This window comes from Fulmarus glacialis, unplaced genomic scaffold (genome assembly GCF_000690835.1).
Source record: "Fulmarus glacialis isolate BGI_N327 unplaced genomic scaffold, ASM69083v1 scaffold35360, whole genome shotgun sequence".
In the NCBI taxonomy this organism is placed as follows: Eukaryota; Metazoa; Chordata; class Aves; order Procellariiformes; family Procellariidae; genus Fulmarus; species Fulmarus glacialis.
Window position 1 is genome coordinate 6,062 of NW_009186459.1, and position 18,951 is coordinate 25,012.

The window sequence follows — 18,951 nt, forward strand, 5'->3', positions numbered from 1 at the left end:
CAATTGACACCAGCAGGATTTGGGCAGCCACACACTTAGAGATCTGGGGCATACACTACTGGGAAACTCCAAGGACTCTCAGCTAATCAGGGCAAACTGCAAATTTGGTTAAAGTAGAAAAGCAAGTCATACCAGAAGAAGGGTTCAGTGCACAGTTAACGTGAAATGTGACTTGATTTTTCAAAATCTGGGCACTCTTATTGTACCCATGGCTTCCACATGATTAAGATTTCTTTTTTCTCTTTTACAGCTAAGGGTGCTAAAATGGTGCAATTCCAGGGTATCACAGTACTTGAAACTACGGGTACTCACTTACCACTGCCACCTGGAGAAGCAGCAGATATCCCTGGCATACATGTAGCAAGCTTAGCTGCAGATTCACCACTAAAATTGAGTCCAGAACCCAAAGAAACTCAAATAAACCAGCAGGGAAAATTTACCAAGTATGAATCATCAGAAGTGAAATCTCACTAAGGCACCCAAGTAAGAATTAACATGCCTTACAGAGATTCTATCACAAAATTAAAATGAGAAGTCGGCCAACTAATTTTTTTTCTCTTTTAAAATTCGAATTAACCAAGAAATAAATGTCTGCAAAGTTGTCTGCCTTTCTACTGAGATGCTAGCAAGTCAATGTTGGTCAACTCCAGCACACAGAGTAACAAGACAGTGCAAAGGCAGCTCAGCCAAAGTCTGTTCTCACCGGCCAAGATCTTCAAGGTTTTGCTGCTCTTTTAGCAGGTATGCCAGCTGGACAGCCAACTGCTCCTTCTCCTCATGGATCTTCTCTCTTGCTGCCCTCTCAGCATGGAAGTCAGAACAATAAACCTCCATCTGATCAGAGAAATGAAATGATGCTGAGAATTTGTAACTTAGACTGAACCATAGTCATATATTATATGCCAAAACAGCAAATCTGTATGATAGCCTGCATCTACTTAAAACAGTCCCACAGCACCTACACACTGCAAAGTGAAGACCTGCACTAGTTACAAGGTGAAGAAGACTCAGTAGTTTCTGGATTCTGTATAAGATACTTCAAGTGTCTTATCTGGGACAGTGCTATTGCCCTCTGCTGTACAGAGGCAGATATGAGGTAAAACAAGCAGTGAGGAGGTGACTTGATCGATGACACAGACAAATCTGTGGCACAGACAGTGGAACGGGGCCAAGATGTGAGTTCTGTGCCTTAGATGTGAGGCAGACGCTTTTTAGTCACTGTTTACACATACTGGTTTGATTAAAATCATCCCTAAAACATATGCAGTGATTCTTAAGACAGTGGTTTTAAATACACAAACACATCTATTCCCAGCTTTTGTTTGTTGTGCCAGACTCCAGCATACACAGTTCCTCCTACAGAAGCGTAGGATATGGTGTAAAGGCTCTGCAGGGATCTGCAAGGCAGGCCGAGTAAGGGAATTATGCTTTGGAATTGAGGAAACAGATACTCAGTATTCCACAGTGAGCCACTAAATAGCTCCTCCTGGTTTCTGAATATTGGGTGGGGGAACTAGCCAATTTCTGAAGAAGAGCTGATACCTGAGCGCGGAGCACAGCCATGGTTTCAAGGTCCTCCTCTTGCTTAGCAATTATCTGCTTCATTTCATCTATCTGGAGCTGCTTTGCAGCAAGGGCTTGTTCTGCCAACTCCACCTTTGCATTCAGTTGTTCCACCACAACTTTATCCACTCTGTCCAGCTGCAAGGAAGAACTATGATTACAAGATGAACTCAGAATATGACACTGCTTGAAGTGAAAGTTTGCTTCTTACTCCTCCTGCCCTTGGAAAAGCTTCCAATTTTGGTCAAAGGAACTTGGACTAAGACAGCAATGATGACTGATATTTTAATTTAAAGATTAGTTTTGAGTTTTCAAACTACATTTTATCCAGGTAAAAAAGAACTCCGTAACGGACACTGCAAAGGATGTTTTCCCACTTTCCAAAATTATACAGAAGAATCTGCCACTTCCATGGAGCCTCAGTTATGAACAAGACCTCACTGTGGCAGGCATTCTATTTAAGATTACAAAAATGTTTAGAGGCCTACCTTCCCATATTTACAAATTATGCTGCAGGAACACCTATATGCCTTTGCATATCACTGATGTCTAAGGACTGGACTCCATACTGCACTGCAGATTGGACCTTATCTAGAAAACACCATGGAAGTACTGCTGTGTGGATAAAGTTTTCTATAATTGACAGCACAGGATGTATGTTTATCAGAGCAATGCTGCCTATGTTGCATGCTATATTATGTGGAAGGGATGACAGTTGTTTCCTGCCCGAATTTGTTCCTAGATAGATTCTCCCATCCCTTCCCGCTCCCCCCTAATTAATTATGATTTCTTCTTGTGATCAGTTTACCTCTTTGAGTTTCATTTCATTGATTGTTTTCATTGCCTCAGTGAGTTCAGGAAGGAGTTTGCTGTATGCATCCTGCATGCTATTAAATCTTGCCCTGTTTATGACAAGAAAAGAGGTGAAAGTTTGAAACACTTAAAAATTCTTTGAAATCTAAATAATCTGGAAGAATTTAGAAAAAAAACACCACCAGCTCCTGGAAAATGAATCTGCGTTTCTGATGAGAACAAATCACGCTCCATGTCTCAACGTCTCTCTTCCAAAGAGTTGTGTGCTGCTCTATCCATGGACTGAGTCCAAACAAATGTCCTTACTGATAGTTTGCATTTCAAATTGAAGAATCCATCACCCAATATTTTTATATCAAGCTCACAAATTCTGTTCAAAATTTTACACCTCTCTTAGGAAGACATCCAAGTCTTGACTCAGAGACTTCAAGTGAAGGAGAAGAACCAGACACAGACTCCAAAGATAATAAGCAGCTTCTCCAGCAGCCGAAGGCAGGTCCTTCAGCCTCTCCGTAAGCTTGGACTGACATTTTCACACTCTGTACATGGATTGCACATGAAAGGGAGGGGGGAGCCAGAGCAAACAGCGAGTTCTTTACCTCAGCTTCACTGCATACTTACCTCTCTTAGTTGCAAATGTATTGTAGAGACCATAGACCTCTTCATTAACATCAGTGTCTCATCATTGTAACCACCTGACTTGTCCCTACCCTCCAAGCTGTGGACGCATTTACCCCTGCTAGTCAATGGGGCAGCTGTTGTCACTTTTCTGCTTGTATATTAAACCTGACCCTATTCCGTCTTTGACTTTATGGCAAAAGGAAGATACAAGTCAGAGCTTACAGCTCAATTTTTCCTAAGTGAGGGGTTCACTAGACAAAAGGATACAATTTGGGCCTAATCTGGAGACTCCAGATTCAAAGTGACACAGACGCTGAGGTGAATGCAGGTTTCTAGTTCAGACTCTACAAACATAACATGGTTTCAAAGGGTGCAGAACACAAAACTCGTACTTCAGATTCAATTCCCCTTTGGCCAGGTTCCCTTGGACTTCCCTTCCTCACTGGCAATACCTCCCTGAAATACAAAACCAAGTCATACTCACTTTTCTTCATGTGTCTTGGCTTGTTCCAGCTTGACCTCTGCCTGCATGCTCTCCACCTGAAGTTCCAGCTTCTTGATGGTGTATATTAGCTGCTGCTTCTCCTCCAATTCTGATGCAGCAGTTGAGCTTTTTCTTTCCAGTACTTGGCACCTGACAGAACACGGAAAAAAAGTTGATCTCTCCTGTTCACCTTTTTCTGACGGATTTGGCACACTAGGCATAATATAAAAAGAATCTTTGTGTGGTTCACTTTAAAGGCTTATTTTGATGAAGAACAAGGAAAGACAAAAATGAATTTACACACAATCATCAGAAAACAAAGCTACCGAAACCAACACTCACTTTCTTACTATTATGAATTTCAAAGAACTGGAATTTGACAGAAAACTAAAGTGCGGGTCTTGTAACCACTTTTTATAACCTATGCAATTGGTCTTCAAAAGGACAGACAGTTCATGTGAAAAGGGTCATAACTAGGTCCCTTAGCTTCTTACCCTAAGACTAGAACAGGGACTAAGTATGTGAAGCAGAAAACAGGAAAGATTTGCCTTTACATGAGGAAGGATTGAAACCCAAATCTTAAAATTTAAGGCACTGGGGTTCTATTTGTAGAACTAGGTTGGCAGCTCAGATTTTCTGACAACTACTGTATTTCTGTACTTTCATCTCCACTTACAAAGCAGCAGCAATCTTTTACAGTATTTCTATGAAACAGATATTTAAGTTGATATTTGTAGAGCTGGTGAGTTGCCCAAGGTGAAAGTTGTCATACAAATATATACTGGGTGTCACGGCAGAACTTTTATTCTCCTGAACCTTACTTTTCTTGAAGCTTCTTCTGAATCAATTCTGCTTCTTTTAACTTCTCATGGGCTTCCTGAAGTTCTTTAAACAGAGCACAGACTTGCAAGTTCAGGGTTTCTACTTCACTGCCAACCTTTTAGAGAAAAAATAAGGAAAATTACATATGGACAATTCAAGATAGGAAAGTTGCAGGCTAACTAAGAGATCTAACCAGGAAGTATAATTCTTTCTCTAGAGAAAACAGTGTACGTCAGTATGCACTGTTACGCTCCATGCTCAATAATAAGGCCGCACCCACAAGGCTTCACAATTACCAGTTATTCCTAAATATGGCAGAACCCCATTTTGACTTAACACTTTCATAAAATCGAGGTGATTCAAAAGACAACACTATTACTGACTTTCCAACGTTGGCTAGAATACACCTCATGCAGATGGGAAACACATCTACATTTTCTTTCTCAGAGTTTACAATTTAAAACACACATGAACAAAGCAGGCAGACTTAGTGATTACTGCCACTCCTCTAAGCAATAGTTGTAGTCTGTCAAAGAAACAAAGAAATGATCTATCCCTAGGTAGGCTTCCAGTCTGCTAGCATCAGTGAGCTCTGTCGGAAGAGGTGTGACAGCAGATGTAGAACAGAAGAAGCAGTTTGGAAGTAGAGAATGAGGCAGACTAAAACCTTAGACTTTCTCCTTCCAGTTATATCCTGCACTGGGATTACCCCTTTCATTCTAGTTTCCTCCATTTTTGTTTCGCACAGAAAGCGGAGAACACAGAAGGTTTTATGTATTGTTATTTATTTCAATTATGCATGAAACCCCATCAGCCAAATGGCTCTCTCCCTGCACACCAGCCTCTCCCACGCCACACGCATGAGTACCACAGGACTGGAAGGCTTCAGCTCTTGACCTTTTGAAGGAGAAAATACAACCCCAGATGGTAACTCCATTACCATTCATTCATGAGTCAACTTTGCAAACCAAGAAGAAAATGATTTCTAGTAAAACTGTAATCAGTTTTGTTGCGAGTCACTGGCCCTCTCATCTGGGCTTTAGACCACAGGAAGATCACTGAAGGATCCTAAAGACAGGCAAAAAGCAGGAGGAGGAAAGAAACAGCAGCTGTGTTCTCCTCCAACCCAAGACACAAAGGACACATAAGAGTTTCGATTCTTAAAATATATCCCCTCACTGCAGAAGACGTGAAACCTTTGACTCCTGCTGGTTTGTAGTCTCTGGAGGTACATCCTGGAGCTTTCCTAAAGAAACATCTGAATCTCATCATCACGCTAGCAGCAGTTTAATTGTCCCTAGTACTGTAATTTTCACTGATAATGTCTTATCTCATCAAATGCGCGGAAACTCTCAAGTCCAGCTTGGGAATGAGCTGGGTGGCTGTGGCTAAAAAGATACCAGGTGTATCAAGAGCATGCTGCTGTCCTATTTCCTTGAAGAAAAGCTCCAGTTTTCTAATAGGGAGAGTTCACCACTTCCCCAGGCAACTGAAGCAATACAAGTTGTTCATCCATGACGACCTGTGAACACTCCAGCTTTCATCTCAAAGCAGAAGTGTGGAACACAGCCAGTGTGATTGAGAGGCAGACAGAACACAATTGTCTACTGACAGATGCTGCTGAGGACACCCTCCACAAGCTGCCCAAGCTAGTATCATTCACCAGTCGTACCAAGCAAAAGGGACTGAATATAATGGTGTAAACACTCACAAAGCACATTGGATTACGTTTTTCTATCTCAGAAGCAAAAAGAGATTTTTCTTCTACCATCATAGCTGCAAAACAAGCCACAAAATTATTTTAGGCAGCAATCCAACTAATCCATCACACTCACAGATGAAAGCACTGATTTTTGTGAGGTGATGGCACTTCAATTTGCAGAAAACTCGACATCAGCAGAAATTGCCTTAACAGAAAATGTGTCAACAAATGAAACCACATATCATTGGCAAAAGTCTGACTGCTAATAAAGCTGCACTGTGAATTCTTGGTCCCTGGTGAAAGCCATTGTAATTCAAGGTATTTTACTTAATTGGAACACAATCAGTCCATGCTTCTGGAAAGCAACTCTGGCAGCCTCGCTGAAAGAAAAGGCCAAACTGACTCAAAAAATCCCATCACACAGTACAGACTGTCTCTCCCCAACACTCATTTCTTAGCCTGCCCAGGAAAGGAGCAACACCTAAATCACAGCCTCCTAGACTTCTGCTTCTGGGAAGCTTGCAAGCAGCCTCCCAGGGAAGGCAGAGCAATAACTGCAGTGGTGTTTTAAGATGACTTGTCTAAGGAGACCTGGCTGAGGTTAGTGTCCAGCTGCTGTTTGGCAGAGGATGTGCACTAGCCTCTTCTCCTCCAGCCACTCCTCACTCTCCAAACACAGCCGAAGCAGGTTTCAAAAACTTTTCCTTCTCTCCCAGGATGTCTTCAAATGCAGAGCCCTCAAATGGTCCACGCTGCACCCCCACATTGTTTCATTAAAGATCTACATTTTACAATAGGGGGAGATAACATGAGCTCCGCTGACAAAAGCCCTCTGAAGAAACCCAACAGAATATAAACGGAAACAACGAGTGCCATCACAAGGATCTCACTATGCTGACCTCAATATCAGTACGTAGATGAGGAGCATCTGGCTCAAGCTGTAACTCAGGCAAAGCTGAGATAAAAATACTGGAAAGAATTAACTGAGACATCATCTGCTTTCCTTAGAAAGGACATCTCTTTGCCTGACCACAAGCTAGTCTTGTTTAACTAAGCCAGCCCTGCCCTAAAATACTTGTCCTGGCTTTCAGAAGGGCACAGGTCTCCAGCAGATCCCACAGCATATTTGCTAGATAACCCCACACTGCCTCATATACAGGCATTCTTAGTTGCCTGTATTATGCAGTGGCACTGAACCTGAATGGATCTCCACTGCTATGGGAGCTTACACACTTACCTCACATGGAGATGGCTACAACAGTAGGCACATAAATTTAGGTATCTGAATCTGGAGCTGAATCCCAACCCAACATCCATTCAAACCTTAATTGAAAACAACAGGACTGAGTTTGCCTGGAACTGCGTCTCAATCCAAGATAGTTATGTGCCACCATTGTAATACATCTCACCAAGAACATGAAAAACACTCATACCAGGTGCCATACAAGCTCCACATTTAAAGTCTGTTTTATAGTATGCTGTCATTAGATTCTGATCCAAAAGCTGACCTAGCCAGCAGTGAGGAAATTCACCCAGTCTAGAAGATTTTCTGGAGCTAGAAATGACTGCATCTCTCTCTGTTTAGTGGGCATGGCCAGGACAATGAGGTATACCTGCAGTTATGCCATGCTTCCCTAATTCTTGGCCACCAATCTCACCCCTTTTTGGTGGCTGGTGTAATTTGGAACCACCTCTTAAGATATGGATTGGAGAGTTAAAAATTCACTTTCATACCCTGTGCAGGATAATTGCCCCTTGCTCCCTGAGTGCAAGTGGAAATCTAGACCCTGAGGTTGTTGGCCTCAACAAGTAAGCTGCGTGTTGTTAAATCTCAGCTCAGGAGGACAGGTACTTACAGCCTCTGAACTCTCCTCTTCCTCCTGTTGAGTTTGTGTCCCACTCTCCAGGCAGTTGCTGGTTTCCTTCTCCAGCTTTGACAGTCTGGAAAACAGAAGGATCCAACAATAATGGATTTGGCCCACATTTAAAGTGAGATTGTAACTATTCAAGGATTTCATGCAAGTGATGTACTCTCTTCCTAACATCACAGCCACAACAAGAGGCAAAACTGAAAGCACACACATGCAGGAAAGCCTGCACAATAATGGGGGTTCCTGAAGAACACAGCACATCAAGCATGTATATTTAATTAAAACGGATGTATAAGTCTGCAGGTGTGGTGAATGAAATGACATTCAGTCCACAGTGATCGACCTTTGGTACAGTCCAAAACTGCTAACCCTCTGGAAATGGGTCAGTCTGTTCACTGAATCCAGTAATTAATATTGCCCCTATTTTCCTTTGGTATTTTCAGAGGCTGAGACTTCCAAGAATCATTTGGCTATGGCTCATTACCTCTTCTAGGAAGACCACGTAGAAGCAATTACCGTGACACCAACCTTTCACAGTAGATAATGTCCAGGAAGTCTTACTCTGTCTCTGCGAACCGGGGATTTGCAACAGCTACTGCTTAGGCAATTTTCCACGCCTAATCAGTCATGCTGATTTATACCAATATAACTGAGCTGAGATGGGCTCTCATGCAGGTCTCACTTGAAAAACTCTCTCGTAGACAAGTTTGGAATTTAACTTATTTTAGACATTTCTAAGGAGCTTTTCCAAGCTCACACATTGCTAAATGTAGCCTGCCAATATCATGAAGAGGACTGTAATCCCTGTTTTATACATAGTGATTTGCTTAAGGCCCCACACGCAGATGATTCATACAAAACCAAGTAACTGTGGAGGAGTGAGTGGAGAGAACATCCTCAACTAGTCATCATATCATTCTGACATAACCTGGGGAAAGTTCAAACCCAAGAGGAAATGGGTTTGTCTTTATCTGTGGTGCTATAGGAAATAATAATAAAACATGGAAACTCTTTTGCCCATGGAAAAGAACCTGTGGTTTATCCCTATAAGGACTATCACAAAAATAAGTTATTACTACGGAGTGCTTGGGAAATTCCCCATCCAGGTCACACTGATATTTCAGCTTGTCTCTGATCAGCCACAGACTTGGTAACTGCAGCAGCCCTGAAAGCTGCTCCAAATGTTACAGTGCACCAACTTCATACCTCTCTCTGTGATCCCGCAGCTCCTTCTCAAGTTTTTCCCTCCTCTGAGTTTCATTTCTAAGGCAGCAGAGCAGCTGGCTCACAGTTAGCTCCTCAGACTCCAAATTCTTTGATTCATCTGCAGGTTTGCTCCTGCTTCAAACCAAACCAGATGTAAATAACAACAGCTATGATTTTACTAGAGCACTCCCTTATCCCTAGTTCTGGGACCCAGTCTGAGAGGCCACCATTTCACACAGTGCTGAAAACCAACGTTCTGAGCAAAGGGCTCATTCCCAAAAACGAAGACCTGCCCACAAGCCGCTAGCCACAGTTCCCATGCGTGCAAACGCAGCCCTTGCTTTGCGCAGTGCTCAGACTTCAAGCTGGGGGAACAATTTGGTACTTAAGCAAGGAAAACAAAAGCAGTCAAGACAATACAAAACCCAGTGCATTTATTCTGACCTACTTTGCAGCCCTTCTGCAAAGTGCTGCTGATTGTTCCCAAAATAACATTTTTTTCCAGTGAAACATGCAACATTTCTTATCTCTGTCTCAGGCCTTTCCAGGAAAAGAAGGCATGTTCCACTAAAAATGGTCATCAGAAATTTATTTCTTTTTCAGAAAAAATCTCTTCAATATGTCACCTCCCTCATATTCTATAGCTCTTTTCAAAATCGCATTATGCTACTGTAGAAGTGAACAAAAACAAATACAAAACTATCTGAAAAATAAGGTAAGTTAATTTCCTGGTGTTAAAATATTGTATTCCATTCCTTCCATTTTTATGTCCATCTAGACAGAAAGTCAAAATCCCTTAACTATACGTAAGATAGGCAGGTTATATACACTGTACATTTCAGAAGCTCAGCTGTAAAACAGCATGTGTTTAAAACTTTGCTTTTGTAGTTCAGAACAGAAAGTAAAGGATAGTCTTCTATGTGCTCCTAAGAGCTAGAAATCTTTGGCAAGCAAAATTCAATACCCCAAAGACAAGTGTTCAGCCAGGATATTTTAAGTAAATAACTTTTATCAGGGGATTTTTAGTGCACAGTTCTACTCTTACAGAAATAAACCTGTCCTAAGTGGATCACATTTCTCTGAACCTATTAACAGCACCAGTCTAAAGTTTCAGTGCTGGACAAAGACACATGGTGACACAGTAAATATTTTAAGAGGTACATATAGCCCCTGTTCTTCTAGATATGGCCCAGATACTCATCAAAAGGTAAGCAAGTCCCACAGAGAATGTCTTCTGGTAATCAGAGTGTTCTCACAAGCCACCGCTAATAACAAGCTGAATACTTGCAGCACGGTCTGTGGTCAGCAACTCACTCAGTTTCATCCACAACCATAACTTCTTTTTTTTTCCCCCTTCAACTTCTTAACTGCATGCTGAAGGACAGGTTTTCTATGTCATTATATTAAAACGCCATTCTCCCTTGCAGTGACGTAGGGAGTGACAGGGGTTTAAGGGAAAAGCTGTACATGGAGCACAGCTTTCTGGCCTGCTATGTCCTTAGCATTTTCTATATCCTTTCCTTCCAAAAGCAAAGGCCACGAAGTAAGTAAGTGAGTTCAGCCACAACCATCTAGCTGCTAAATTGGGCAGTATCCAAAATGGAAGGTTTAATAGTATCAGCTCTCCATGAGGAGTAAAGGTTCACCTAGGGGTAAGAAAGTCTCTTGTGCCCTGGAGCTGAAGTAAAAATCAAATTTTGAGAAGTAACCTAAACAGAATGCTGGTATCTTAAGCCTAGTAACCTGAAAAATAAGGACTATGTCATTGCACTGTCTGTCTACCCTACCGTGATACACTTTATACCAACCACACACAAACAGAAAAGACGGAGTTCAGCTTTGAAAGACTACAAGACCTCCGATTCTTACCAACATCATTATAATTGGTAGAGGATAGATACTCTATTAGATGGTCTCCAGTGACTCGAAGGGAGGGAGTCCCTGCAGCCTCTATCTTTATCTTTTCTGTTTGGCCTCCCTTAAAAGTCTGAAAAGTTGGCAAGTCAGCATGTACATAAATGCCTGGCCAACTGGCCAGAATATGCACTCCCTCTTGTCAGCTAGCGAAAAGTGGAAGAGCTGAGGGTCTTTCCGACATGGTACGTAGGTAGAGCTACTGCAATGGAGGGATGCAAGGCCACAGAAAAAACAGGATTTTCTAGTGCATTCCTCATAGAAAAAACTTCCCTCACATTGAAAACAAAACACATTGCAGAAGTCTGAATCACACACATCACACAAGAACCTACATACATGTAGATATCAACGTTACTGGTCATTTCACCACTATTCTCTTGATGTTCCTTTGCAGTTCTATTTATTTCTCCTTCCTAGGAAAGAAAAAACACTATTAGCTTGATATTTGGACTAAGCAGGACAGAGTTTTATTTACTTGAGTTAAGGAAGGAAGAAAAACAGGGGAAACTACTATAGTAGCAATAAAAATAAATAAACCACAAAACTCCTACAGATCAGTTTCATGTTTGGAAATTCTTTACTTAAATACTTGTCGTGGTTTAATCTCAGTCGGCCACTAAGCACCACACAGCCGCTCGCTCCCTCCCCCGCTGCCGGTGGGATGGGGAACAACGACAACAATAACAACGACAACAATAACAACGACAACAATAACAACGACAACAATAACAACGACAACAATAACAACGACAACAATAACAACGACAACAATAACAACGACAACAATAACAACGACAACAATAACAACGACAACAATAACAACGACAACAATAAAAAATTGTAATGAAGAAGAAAACAACGAGAGAAAGAGAGAGGAACAAAACCCAGGAAAAACAAGTGATGCAACCACTCACCACCCACCGACCGATGCCCAGCCAGTCCCTGAGCAGCAATCGCTGGCCCCCGGCCAACTCCCCCCAGTTTATATACTGAGCATGACGTCATATGGTATGGAATACCCCACTGGCCAGTTGGGTCAGCTGTCCTGGCTATGCTCCCTCCCAGCTTCTTGTGCGCCTGGCAGAGCATGGGAAGCTGAAAAGTCCTTGACTAGCGTAAACACTACTTAGCAACAACTAAAACATCAGTGTGTTATCAACATTCTTCTCATGCTAAATCCAAAACACAGCACTATACCAGCTACTAGAAAGAAAATTAACTCTATCCCAGCCGAAACCAGGACAACACTTCACATGCCTTTCCCTGTATCTCTTCCGGACTGACCACAGAAGAGGAACAACAATGAGATTTGGCCTTCTCCTTTCATCAGCAACTTCCATGGCCACTCTTCCCTATAAAGATGACTGGGCACCACACAGCAACAGCCAACATCACTGCAGGTGACTTTAAATATAAGCCTAAAACACACTCTCCTGCCTCCCAAAAGAACCATGCTTCTTTCCCACTACAAAACTCATTCCTTGATCTTCATAACCCAAAGGCGAATCTTTGTAGCAAAAAAAGGAGAATGCATCCTTGAAGGTTTCTTGCAGTCTGAAGTTTCCTTCAACAACGTCAAACAAGTTTTAATTAAAATTCTCTTAATTTCTTGTTGCACTTGTAGTTTCCAGAGGGATCTGCTATTATGGGGATAGCGGAGACCCACACTTTCACATTTCACGTTTTGCCTGTGAAGATTTTTCAGACAGAAGAACAGCAGAAAAAGTAGATTTTTGTGCCTCTAGGGAACACTCTACAGCTTTGCACTTAGTTTTGTTTGCCTGCATCTTTACATATCTGTCAGTAGAAAGTGAGCGCCATTCTCAGAAGAAAATGCCCTCCTCTATGCATAGGTGTCGCCTCTTAACAAAACATAGTACAGATGTTCCTAGGAATTCCAACTAAGATAAGACTCTTAACATTTTGAACTAGTCTGACCATGCTGCTGGACCATGTTGTTTTTTCCAGAGAATATTTTTAGTACAATGGAGGCTACCTATGAAATTAATTTACTTTGAGCATGAAAGTGGAAGGACAAAAACAAATTCCAAGACCTTTACCACTACATGTTGTAATACACAAGTGCTCCATGTCAGGCAGTCTAAGAGACCATAGAATCATCAAATCATTTAGGTTGGAAAAGACCTTTAAGATCATCAAGTCCAACCACGCAACTCTTCTCCCAAATCCACCGTGCCCGTATCTTGTGTTACTGCTGTTGCTGGCAGTTTGCTGTTCCCTCTCAAAAAGGCGTAAAGTTTATTCATTGACGTGGGTATAGATTCACCCTTTCTACTAAAGGAAGACAGGGTGCTAAATACCTCACTGTAGAATGTCATCAAGTAAACGCTGTCACCCTAATTACACTCAGACCTGATTTCCTCATCATTTAGCCTGGTATGAGAAGAAAAATTCAGTTTGCAAAAAAAGGAGGACCAAGCTGGAACCAAAGTTTCTGGCCACAGGTCACTGTGTTCTTTTTATTCCCCTCACTTACGTTCATCCCAATCTCCACAAAGGAATCCTCTGCTGAGGAGATGTTCAGCTTGACCTGCAGTTCTGAAATGATGGCTAACAGATCTGCCTTCTCAGCCTGGAGCCGCTGCACCTGGGATTTCAGCTGCCTCGCTTCCTTCTCGGGAGCCATGCAGCCCTCCTGGGATAAACAAACCCTGCATTAGCCAACCAAAAGGAAACATCGGCTGAGGAGCACAGAGTCTGAACATAACAACGGTGTCCCGCATCCCTTCTTCTCTGTTTAGGTTTGCCTGGAAAAACCCAGTGTACAGAGCCCTAAACTATGTTTTGGTCCGCTAGACAGCAAGAAGTCTAAACTGTGAAACCAAGTTAATCAAATGATGAGCATCATGCTTCTGGAAAACATGGGCCTGGTTCTCTGAATGCACAGATAGGATTAGGATGTAAATCTTCGCCTGAATTTATGCCTCTCACTACCACATAGGGTCTCAGCCAACCTACAGAATTATTGTCCAGAATGATTTTATTTTTTCACCCATATCCTTATTCCTTCTTTCCCAAATCTACCTAAGATTCTAGGGAGAAAAGACCAGCAGGCAGAGGGCTTTTCCACACACCCCACTTTCAGCCTTCCTCCACCATACAACTTCTCTGTACCCCATCTTCATGTATAAATCTCTCCCTATATCCCTTCCCTTCCACAAAGCCTCTGTCCCTCAGAGATTCTCCCCAAACTTTATCTCTCCTTCCAATCATGACCATCTCCTTCACGTTCTGCCTCTTCCTTTTCCCCAGGATCCTCAAAACCCTCTCTTAAGCCTCGACATAACCAGGAAGCCTCATTTTTTCTCTCCTTTAGATGCCTCTCCCCATTATGAAACTTTCCCTGTGAGTTTGTTTCTTCCCCATTTTGTAACCCGAGCCTTCTACCTCCTGGTAATGCCTTTATTACACCACATACCATCAATGTAAATTCTGGACAACTCCTGGAGTCTGAATTACATTCTAATCTATCATTCATGCCAAATCTCCAAACTCTTGCTATGCTGACAGTGTCTCTCATCCCGCAGTACCACCCTACCCACCTGACTTCCTGCTGTCTCTGATTTTGTGCTTAGGCTGTAAGAGGATGCAATTAGAATCAGCTCCAGTGAAGAAGAGAGAGCTTCACAGCAACCTGTGCTAACAGAGGTACGGTTTTGAGAGAAACCCTCCTAGGAGTGCTGGTTTATCACTAAGGGCGGCAACACAATATATCTGTGATTTACTTTGAGTGAAACAGAGATGTCACTTAACAGTAGCAACGGACTATAGTCTATCTCAGCTAATAGTAAAACACAGAGGTGAGAGAAATTAGAATAATTTTAAATTAGTCTTTCTGTTAGAGAAAATTTTTTCATGCTCTTTCTAAACAAAAAAGAAAAAGAAAAAAGAAAAAAAATTAAAGTAGAACTAAAGCATTCAAGGAGAAAGTAATTTTGGCTTTAAATGACAGTCAGCCTGAAAATCATGATCAGAAATGAAAATGTTGCTGTCTGAATTACAGTTACCACTGGCTGATAAAACTGCAAAGTATCACAGAAGAACCAGTGCTTACTCTATGAAGCTCTTGGAATGAGATAATTAGAAGATATTTATTTTTACTTATCCGGATGTTGGATTACTCAAGCAGGTTGGATCACTCTGTCAATAATATACTTTAAGTATTCAACGTACAAGAAGTTCTAAAACAGGTAGAGGCAGAATAAATCCTCTACTTCCCCTTAAAAGCTGAAATACTGAGTTTCCTTGACAATCCTGAAACACAACTTTTAGCCTGTAAAGTAAAGATTATGTAAGTAACACTTACACAATCACATATTAATACATGACTTTCTTCCCCATTGTAACTTCTGAACTCATTGGCCAATTTGATTTACATGCTGAAACATTTCTTACAGAGTTCCATAAAATAGGCAGTCAGGAGAGGAAAGGAGAGTCTACTAGTGTCTCCGCTGACAAAAAGGCTAATACACTCATCCTTCATCAGGCAACAGAGAATCCACCTGGGTCCTGAAGGTACCAGATACCAGGATGCATCAGTTTGGCTCTACATGAAACTTCTCGTTAAACACCTCTTCACATGACCATGTGGGACACAAAGCAGGTTTTGTTTTAATAAGCTTTGTCCATAGACGTCTTCAGTACTATCTGCAAAATGTTGCCTGGCTACTAAGCGATCACCTGCAACGTTAGAAATGATGTGTTACAGAGCCAAAGGTAAGACAGAGGGAGGAAGCTCAGTCAGACTCAAATGAGGCAGCAGAAGTACAGATCTAATCTGACCTCAGTAAGAGTTTTCATGAGAGGAGAATGATATAATAAAAATACATGGCAGGTCTTTTTTTTTTTTTTTTTGCTTACATGTCAACTCCTCCCTGGAAACACAAATACAAAACCAATTAAATGATCATGAGAGACAGATAATCTAACAAGCAAAGGGAGGGATAGTCAAGAGATACCCAACAGTAAACAAAATAAACACTGAAAAGTTAGCAAGAAATGTTAATTTCTCATTTCTTATGTCAAGAATGCTAATTATTATTGTTAATTAAATGTTAATGGAAATGTAAATTATCTTGGGTGTGGCACAATTTTCTGTTACTACACTCTGAGAAGCCTCACTTTATAAAATAAGTTAGGCCTCACTTTATAACATAAGTCAGGCCAAGACCTCTTGTGAGAGCATAAGGATAAAAATGGAGATGTTAACAAATCTCCAAACCTCCCACTGTGATGAAAGGACTGAATGCTCCAGACTTTCAATTCAAAAGCGTGTCAATCCAACCAATTCTTTATTTACCATTTCAGCTCCTTCTTCTCTTTCCTTTAAGCTCTGAAGTTGTTGCTGTAGCTGTTCATTTTCAATGCACTTGGCTAGCAAGCACTGCTTAGCCTCCTTAAATTTTAACTCGTAAAATTCTCGTTCTTCTTTCTGCTTCTCTCGCCAGATGGAAAGTTCCTCATATCGGTCCTTCATAGCTTGGTTGTGCAACTTCATGGCTTCTAAACAATAGCCAGAGACAAGATATTGATTCACATTAATACTCTGTCAAAGAAACAGCAGATTTCCACTACACTGAGCTCAGCATTCTTCAGTATCAAATGAGTTAGCAGTAATTGGGTATGAAATGCAAACCTCCTTCTCGTGTACCTTAAATACCAAACCAAAACTAAACTTCTTATAGTTCGTTAGCACTATAATAAATAGCATTAAATCCACTGCTAAAATCACATGCTCACTTCCTGACTTACTCCTAAACCAAGAAGTACAAGCAAGAAGTATTGTTCACAAGAGGTATCTTGCTGCATGTGCTATTTACACGATCAACAGGTTGCCCAGAGAGGTGGTAGATGCCCCATCCCTGGAAACATTCAAGGTCAGGTTGGACAGGGCTCTGAGCAACCTGATCTAGTTGAAGATGTCCCTGCCCACGGCAGGGGGGTTGGACTAGATGACCTTTAAAGGTCCCTTCCAATTCAAACTATTCAATGATTCTATGATCAACCCAAATGAAACTACTGAACAGAGATTCTGAAACTACTGAGACTTGGTAGGGAAAACAGACATCCTAGACTGGTAAATTACTGCATGAAAACGGATGCTATCAAATCAAATGTGTGAAATATGCCCAACAATGCTCTGCTTGAACATTTGGTTAAGATTTGATTGAAATCATTGAAAAAACATACCCGACAACTTACTGCAAAGTCAGTTCCCCTGGCTGGGAATGTATGTAACAAAGTCAGTCTTACTATTGCAAAATGCTTACAAGATTTTTAGGAAAAGCCAGTGAAAGTATTTCAGACTTGCTTTTTTTAAAGCAACAAACTCAAAGTCAGTACATTGTACTTTCCAGTAACTTCCATTATGTCCCGATGTCTTGTTATAAACTGCCAACAAAACCTTCAGGTTATGTAAATAAATATAGCTCTGGAGAATGATTCTGCAAGGTATGAGTTACAGCAGCTATAATTATGGTCCCAAAACATTATCTTATATGATATAGTTCCTTTTAGCAAAATACCAGAGGTACTTCTAGAAACAGCTTTCCTGCCAGATACCCATGAGACTCCAAGGCAAAGAACTTGGACCAAGCCCAAAAATGATTCAGGCGGAATTTAAACACCAGTGTAAAATCACAGCACACACAACACATGACTTCATGCTGTGCTGCCATATAAACAGTGAGGTACCTCTGTCTTTTACACAAAAAATTCCCAGATCCCTTGGGTTTTGCTCCATCCATTTGAAAAAAATAAAAAAATCAATCATACCTGACACCTAAACTCCTGGGATCCAGAAACAAATCTATCTCACAAGACTCAAATCACTTGGCATTTTCAGTGAAACCTATCAGTTTCTCCCAGATAGACCCTGCCATGGCCACCACTTCCTTTTGAAGTACAGAAGGTGCTGCCACATCTAAACGTTCATAGTCGTTACTACACACAGTGCAGGACAGCCCGCTCCAATTCCCCTCTCGGCCCGAGAAGATGCAGCTCCTTTCAGACAGCATCCTAACCCAAACTGTTCTGGGCACTGTGCAGTACCCGCCCCTCCTGATGCAGTTATGGCAAAATGTTAGTCTGTCTGTAATGGAGCTGCCCAACAGTCCTAAAAAACAAACCAGAAAAGGCTGATGAGCAAAGAGCATATCATAGCAAGAGATTCTTCACCTCGCCTCCTGAAATACACAGTGCTATACTGCTTATATGTATAATTCTAAAGCAAGTAAGTCAGCCATACATTGGGCTGTTCTCCCCCTAATCTTCCATACCGATTTGATTTGGTATGTCCTATCAAATTGGCCTTGCCACTTGCAGAGACATGCAGCGAATGTACCCAGGTATAAAATGTTACCCAGCAAGGGCAAATGAGAACAGAATTCATACTCATAGGACAAAAAAAACCCTCAGAAGAGACGAGTTCAAGACGAGTTCACATGCACATTCACCTTTTAACTCATTGTTCTCAGTGATTAGTTCTTTCATCTGTTGTACCATCTCTTCTGGGGTGTAGGTACTAGGGGCAGGGGCAGCCATGCTGTCTGTTCCGTTTTCCATTTTACTCCTGGGATGCTCTCCATTGTCAGCAGGACGGCTCTTCAACTTGCTGGACATCTCTGAAGCGTCTATTACAAGGTTTGCAAAGGGAAAACTCTCGATTTCTTGCCCAATAAATGTTTATAAAGAAAACATAATCATACCTTCATTTTGTTAAGACAAGCAAGCCACGCTTCTTGTCGTAACACACAGGCACCTTCCAATCCCTCTGACCCCGCTACACCAGAGCATCCATAAGCCTCCATATCCCATTAACCCCTCAAGGACTGCATAAATAAAGCAACTGATCCCCGGGACGTCTCTCGGGCTAACCAACCCTCCTCGGGCGCCCCTTCCTCTGGGAATGAGACAATAAGAACCCCTGTCTC

At 41.6% G+C, this 18,951-nt stretch overlaps 1 protein-coding gene across 2 annotated transcripts in view; it reads right to left on the reverse strand.

Moving 5' to 3' along the window:
• OPTN (optineurin) overlaps positions 1-18,652 on the reverse strand; it is a 20,136-nt gene extending 1,484 nt beyond the window's left edge. The window contains exons 1-11 of one of the 2 annotated variants that reach the window (XM_009587883.1): positions 18,475-18,652; positions 16,320-16,522; positions 13,497-13,655; positions 11,336-11,412; positions 9,083-9,217; positions 7,862-7,946; positions 4,303-4,418; positions 3,482-3,631; positions 2,372-2,465; positions 1,543-1,701; positions 704-834 (exon numbers count right to left, since the gene is read on the reverse strand). In XM_009587883.1, coding sequence (XP_009586178.1) covers positions 704-834; positions 1,543-1,701; positions 2,372-2,465; positions 3,482-3,631; positions 4,303-4,418; positions 7,862-7,946; positions 9,083-9,217; positions 11,336-11,412; positions 13,497-13,655; positions 16,320-16,522; positions 18,475-18,640 — 1,475 coding nt within the window. In that variant the 5' untranslated portion in view covers positions 18,641-18,652. The remainder of the gene's footprint in view (positions 1-703; positions 835-1,542; positions 1,702-2,371; positions 2,466-3,481; positions 3,632-4,302; positions 4,419-7,861; positions 7,947-9,082; positions 9,218-11,335; positions 11,413-13,496; positions 13,656-16,319; positions 16,523-18,474) is intronic. The other variant, XM_009587876.1, reaches the window with a different exon arrangement.
• Between the last annotated feature and the right edge of the window lie 299 nt (positions 18,653-18,951).